This window comes from Aotus nancymaae, unplaced genomic scaffold, assembly GCF_030222135.1.
Source record: "Aotus nancymaae isolate 86718 unplaced genomic scaffold, 86718_ANA_hifiasm-v0.15.2.pri h1tg000020l, whole genome shotgun sequence".
Lineage (NCBI taxonomy): Eukaryota > Metazoa > Chordata > Mammalia > Primates > Aotidae > Aotus > Aotus nancymaae.
The window spans coordinates 41,743,264-41,749,928 of record NW_026988432.1 but is presented as its reverse complement, the minus strand read 5'-3'; the positions used below and the strand labels follow the sequence as shown (position 1 = coordinate 41,749,928).

Sequence of the window (6,665 nt, the reverse complement as noted above, 5' to 3'; positions counted from 1 at the left end):
CACCGTGTTGCCCAGGCTGGTCTCGAACTCCTGAGCTCAAGGACTCCATCCACCTTAGCCTCTCAAAGTGCTAGGATTACTGGTGTGAGCCATTGCATCCAGCCAGGAATTGTTTTTTAAGAGTGCTTTAATCTTTGGTCTTTAGAATTCTAGTGCTCAAGTTATGAAATGGAGGAGGATATCTATTTTTACACTGAGTAACTCACACATTCCTTCTCAACGAGGGAAAAAATGTGTATTTGTCTAAAAAGATATATACTAGTTCATCATATGTGTTAATAATGAAAATAGTAGAACATGCCTGAGAATGTCTTTTCAAGGGCTGCATAGCGATGGAAATCTCAATTAAGCTTTGGAATCCGAAACATCAGAATTGACACGGCATTGATAAGCAGAAAAGCAAATAATGCTGACATGAGATTTTCAACCTTCTCTCCTATGGCTTTTATGACCCTTGAAAGGAGACTGGTGTCAACTAAGATCACTGATTTGTACTAAGGAGTGTTTGCACCTTGTGTCTTCACTTGTGCCAAAATAGCTCTGAGTAAATGATTTGATTCCCGTATCGTACTTATGGGACTTTTTTCCTAAGGTTTCTTTTCCTATGTCTGAAAAGATTCAAGCTCTGACTGAAAACTTGCCACAGTCATGACACTTGTAGGGCTTCTTGCCAGTGTGGGTTCTTCGATGCTGAATCAGAATCGAGCTTCGGCTGAACGCCTTTGCACACTCGTCACACGCATAAGGTTTCTCTCCACTGTGGATTCTCTGATATAAAATAAGGGCTGAGCTCTGACTAAAGATTTTGCCACATTTCTGAGAAGGGTTTCCTTGTCTTCTTTCAAGCTTACCATCTTGTTCATAGGTTCTTCTATATGTGGAACTCTGGGAGGCGTTCATATGAAGGCTGTTGGAAGCATCGTAACGCAGTTCTATGCCTGAAGAAGTCTTTTGCCTTGAAGCAGATTTCACAATTATAGTTTTGATGTCTTCATCTGAAATAGAAAAACAAATGTCACCAGGAAAGAGAGAGAATGATCCAAGTTAAATATACATGATTATTAGCTAGCATATTGATAAAACAACACACATTATGGAGGATGGAGAGTGTATGACATAATATTGAGAAGATTATATAAGACAAAGAGAAATGTTTACATACTGAGGAGGCAGTCAACTAAACTATAAAGATGCAAAGCTCTGTGGAAAAGACAGAAAAGGGAATAAGGATTAAAAGGTATGTCAGAGACTAAGGAAAGTCTGGAAGGAAAGAAAGGGCTTAAAAAGAAAGAATGATTGGAGATACAAACAAATAGAAGTAGAGGAATCCGACATGGCAGTGGGAGTAAGAAACAAGATTTAGTACTGGAGTATCAATAAACAAACAAAAGCTTAATAATCATAAATGAATCAATAACTATGCCAAGAAATGAGCTGAAGAAAGCCAAGGGGCCAAAAAGGAATGTGGAAAATAAAGTAAGAAAATATAAGTTAGGCAAATAAAGGGAAGAATATAGACTAGGATAACTAGCAACTTAAAAGATCAAGGGTAGCTAAGTACTCATCGAAGAAATATCTCTGCTCCTGTATGGATTTGATATTACTGGTTGAACAGCTGTCTGTTGTATTATTTTGTATTACCTTTAATGTCTATGAGAAATGTACGTGGCTGCTTATGGGCTGTGGCCACTCAGGCAGTACACAAATCTGGCTTGATGCAGAGCGCCTTATGACTCAGGGTGCCTGAAGCTCCAGCAGAACTGCTAACTCGGATGTGAAAATGCCAGTGTAATCTGGATGCATTACCTGAAGAAATCACTTCAGTTATCCTCATGGTGGCATTTTAACTGAAGCTGCTGAAAGACAGGAGCTTAAAATTAGTTTATAAAAGCAAAGTACAACAGTTTTGGAAATGTCTGGGGACATGACTTGGCTGGGGCTGTGACTACTGGGGATGCCTTTATCTGAACTAATTACATAAATAAGATTAAAAGGAACCCAGAGAGGTACTGATGATAAGTGATCTTTTGGGCCCTCCTGAGGCCAAACAAAAAAGATGAGGTGAGAAAGGAGGTCTGAGGAGAACAGTCAGTGACGGAGTGTGATACTGAGTAAGAAAACTATGAGTTGTTGTTGTTTTACTCTTTAGAATTTAATTGAAAATGGCTCTACCTGCTGTCTCTACAAACTCCTTAGAATCACCCAACACAAGCTCAAATCTTAAGCCCTTCCCAGTTCCTTCTTAATAACAAACCCCATAGTTTCCATGGCATGTTCTCTTTCCTGCTGCAGCAAACTAAATAAGCCTAACTTAAAAAGCTACATAAAAAACAAATCAAATGGATCTAAATAGTTATTACAAAAGGAATTTAAAATTATTTCTTGTATTTATTCACAAATGTGGTATCTCAGTCCATTTTCTGTTGCCTAGAATAAAACACCTGAACTTGAGTAATTTATTTATAAAAAGAATTTATTTCTTATAGTTATTGAGGCTGAGAAGTCATGAGTGAAGGGGTGCATCTGGTGAGAGCCTTCTTGCTGGTGGAGACCCTCTGAAGAGTCCTGAGGCAGTAGAGGGCATTTTATGGTGAGAGGGCCGATCACACTAATATGCTAACTCAGCCCTTTCTTCCTCTTCTTATAAAGTTACCAGTTCGACTCGTATGATAACGCATTAACTCATTAATCCATGAATGAGCTAATCAATTCATGAGGGCAGGGGTGATAATCCAATTACCTCTCAAAGTTCTCACTTCTCAATACTGCCACATTTGGGATTAAGTTTCAACATGAGTTTTGGAGGAGACAAACATTCAAACCATAGCATATGGCATACTCATTTATTATTAATAGTTTAAGTGGAAATCATTTTAAAAATGGTTCTGTCTCAAATTCATTTTCAATTTATTCCAAAGTGACCTCAATGATTAGTCATTACTATCAAAATCCTGGCATCAATTAGTACTTTACAGCACTAAGACCAAGGTCATCTCCCAGAAGCTTTGATAAGACATGACTCAGTACCACAGAAGTCATTTTGTGGCCTTAAGAAATGGCTGTATTATTCTATCACATGATTCTGGTTCTCTCTGCCTTGTATTGAAAGATCCTGGCCCCTTTGCATTCTGTTTCAAATTTCTACAAATCTTAGAAAAATGTAGGAAAGGGCTCCATGAGGACATTCACAGGTAGAATGTGGTTCTTGCCACACCTGGCTTTCAGGTTGGTCACTTCCGTAGTCACCGCCATACCAAGCTACTGAGTCTGGGATGGTCTCCCTTTCTTTCCTGATGAAAAATACTTTTTCCTGAAAAGACTTTCACTTTTCTAAGTAAACCAAGACAATTTCTAGACTGGAGGTATTAAGTGTCCCAGTATAAGCCTTTTGAGAGCCAGTACTTGCCAAGTAAAGGTGAACAATGTTTTCTAAACCTCTTTTTAAATTACTGCATTTTCTTTGTATATTTTCTTATAAAAATTCCCTCAGAAAAACTCTAACCTTGCTAAGCTATCAGCTATGAACTATGGAAGCAGTGCTGAAGAGAAGGGAGGAGATCCTCCTAAGTAGGATTTTCCTGTTAATCTCTGGCTCCTATTTTATGCAGGATGATCATCTAGAAGGAGGGTTTCTGCTCAAATGTTACTTCATCAGAGAGGCCTTCCTACCACTCTATATAATAAGATCTTATCCCCACTATTCTGTTTTAAGTAGCATGGCCCTTTTATCAAATGAAATTTTACAGAGTTCCAATATATATAAAACAGATGAAAACACAGCTACTCTGTCTGAAGCAGGAGCAAGTAGTTCCAGCCTACAAGGCCTGTAACTCAGCCTTATTTCCACTTCTTACCTTCATCTAACCCCCTTATTCTTTGTTTTGTTTTTGTTTTTCCCCATAGCTCTTTGTTTGTTTAGTATCTGCAATGGAGGAACAGATTGCTACACAGCTATTTTGGAGCACTTGTAGAAAGTGATGCAAAGAGCAGCTGAGGCCAATTGAGGATGTGAGGAAGTTGAGAAATGTATTTAAAGCACATAAGACAGCAAAGTCACCTTAGCAGCAATATAGGCAATTTTGTTACTAGATCCCACCAGTAACTGAGCAGTTATATAGGAAATGATGATGAGAATCAGTGGTCTCTAGACTGTGTACCTTAGGGTCCCACAGAAGGGCCTCAAGGGCTGCCTGAAGATAAAGGGCTACTTTAAAAAGGCTTGAAAACACTGCTGGAGATGATGTCAAGGATTTAAAATCTGAAGACTTTATAAGAATCTCTGAAAAAGAAGCCAGAACAAAATACTGAAGATCTTCATTTAGTAGGACAAATAACAGAAGTTCCCACAGTGAGAAGGAGATGAGAGGGCGAGATTTGAGGCTTCTTGCATAAATCAGCAGAGATGTGTGTGGTGAGCAGAAGGCCCCCACACCTTCCACCATGAACTGAATTCTGCCCCCTCACCATGTGGTCTTAAGGACTGAAGCTCCCATGATGCTCCCTGGAGCTACTTCTACACAGGCATGAGCTGGCTACTTGGCAATTCCTCAGTGATTTCTGAAGGTGCTAGCTTCTCTGCAATCATTTCCTTCCTTTGTCCATAAAAGACCTAACTGAGGCTGAAGAACACCATCAGGTTGGGACTTGAGGATAAAATAACAAAGAAGAAACTATGCAAAAAGTATCCTGGACACAGGACAACGGAGGGAAAAAGTAGAGCCACCTTCTATTTGCTGGGACACCCATGAGTACTTTCACCCCTAAACATCCAGTTGTGCTGAGTGGGAATACAGTTTGAGAGCTCAACTCCTAGTGATGTGCCCGGGCTCTTGATTCAGCCTGGTGGTTCATCTCCACAGGCATCCTTCTTATCTGCTCTGGTCTGTCAAGCTCTCTTTCCACATCCTCCAGCATAGTCACAGCTTCCTCTCCATTCTCTGGATGATGGTTCTGCACCCAGGCCTGCAGTTCTTTTGGAAGGATGGCCAGGAACTGCTCCAGCACCAGCAGCTCCAGGACCTGCTCTTCGGTGTGCACCTCCGGCCTTAGCCAGAGATGACAAAGTTCCCAGAGCCCAAGTGAAACCTGGTAACCAAACTACCTGAACTGCTGGCAGGTCTCTGGGTTGTAGTTGCTGCTCCAGTGGAGGACAGAGTCCAGATCACAGGTCTGCTTTTCTTCTTCCATCTTCACTGTCAGAATCTCATCACATTCTTCTGAAGTTTATGTTAGGAGTGATGATGACTTTCCCAATTTTGTAGACATTTTGACAGGCAAATAGCTCAGAACTGTTAGGCTTTAATCCTCCAGGAGGTAGAGCTCTCCTTATGGACACTCCTTAAATATGATTAAAGAAACAAGTGGAAAGAAGACAAAAGACAAATACTTCTCAGAACAAAACGACTAAGATTAGAAATGTAAGACTGTATAGGAAATACTGACCCTAGTCTTAACAGAAACCATGCTTTTTTTATTTTATTTTATTTTTTTGAGATGGAGTCTCGCTCTGTTACCTGGTGTGCAGTGGTGGGATCTCCACTCAGTGCAACCTCTGCCTCCCGGGTTCAAGCGATTCTCATGCCTCAGCATCCTAAGTAGCTGGGACTACACCTCCACGCCTGGCTAATTTTTATATTTTCAGTAGAGGTGGGGTTTCACCATGTCAGCCAGGCTAGTCTTGAACTCCTGACTTCAGGTGATCTACCTGCCTTGGCTTCCCAGCTGAGATTACAGGCATGAGCCACCATTCCTGGGCCAGAAACCATGCTTTTAAATAATACTTCTTTAAGAGAACCAAACAGCTAAGACTCATTAATTCATATACATAAGTGATTCACAATTCATTCTGAAAACCATGCCCACAAGGCTACTGAATATTACAATAAGAGATCAGCCAGGATTGCACAGAAGCTCCCAGATAAAGGGAAGCCTGGGAAATGCTATGACTCTGGAGCCAGTTCAAAGAGCCCATCAGTTTTTAGTCTGCTACAAAGAGCTTAAAGAAATAGTCTCATGAGGGAAGTACTTTTGTGTGAGTTTTTTCAAGTTTTACTGTTAAAATATCATTTCAACGTTAAAGGAACCATTAAAAAAAAAAAAAAAAATCAGCTGGGCACTGTGCTCCTGCCTGAAATCCCAGCACTTTGGGAAGCCAAGGTGAGAGGTGGGACGATCACTTGAGCCCAGGCATTCGAGACCAACCTGGGCAACATAGAGGGACCCCATTTCTACAAAAAAAAAAAAAAAAGAAAGAAAGAAAAACGAAAAACAACAACAATAAAAGCAATCACACATATTCCTCAATCTGAATGTATTTCCATTTTTCTTCCATATCCATATTATTTACTTATCTACTTTAAAAATGTAGGTTGTTTCTAATTTCACTATTACAAGTAATGCTGTAAGGCACATCTTTATGAATATATTATTTTTCTCCTTTCAAATTATTTCTTCAAGCGTGTCCAAAGGCATCTGCTTGTTGGGGATCAAAGAATAGCAAATTCTGTCTTGCTATACATTATCAAAAAAAAATTGCAAAAGACTGTATCAATTCACAATTCCACCACAATCATAGTGACTTGTGAAGGCAATGATTTCTTCAAGTATTATTAGCTCGTTAGCAAGAAAGGGGTAAAGATGGTACTTTATTTGGTATCATTTTACTT

The 6,665-nt window shown here is 39.8% G+C and overlaps 1 protein-coding gene across 1 annotated transcript; it reads right to left on the bottom strand.

Moving 5' to 3' along the window:
• Positions 1 to 571: 571 nt before the first annotated feature.
• On the bottom strand, positions 572 to 5,265 carry ZNF396 (zinc finger protein 396). The gene is given in 4 exon segments (XM_012447260.2): positions 572 to 636; positions 639 to 995; positions 4,465 to 4,609; positions 4,858 to 5,265. Coding segments are annotated over 4 exon segments (975 nt in total).
• Between the last annotated feature and the right edge of the window lie 1,400 nt (positions 5,266 to 6,665).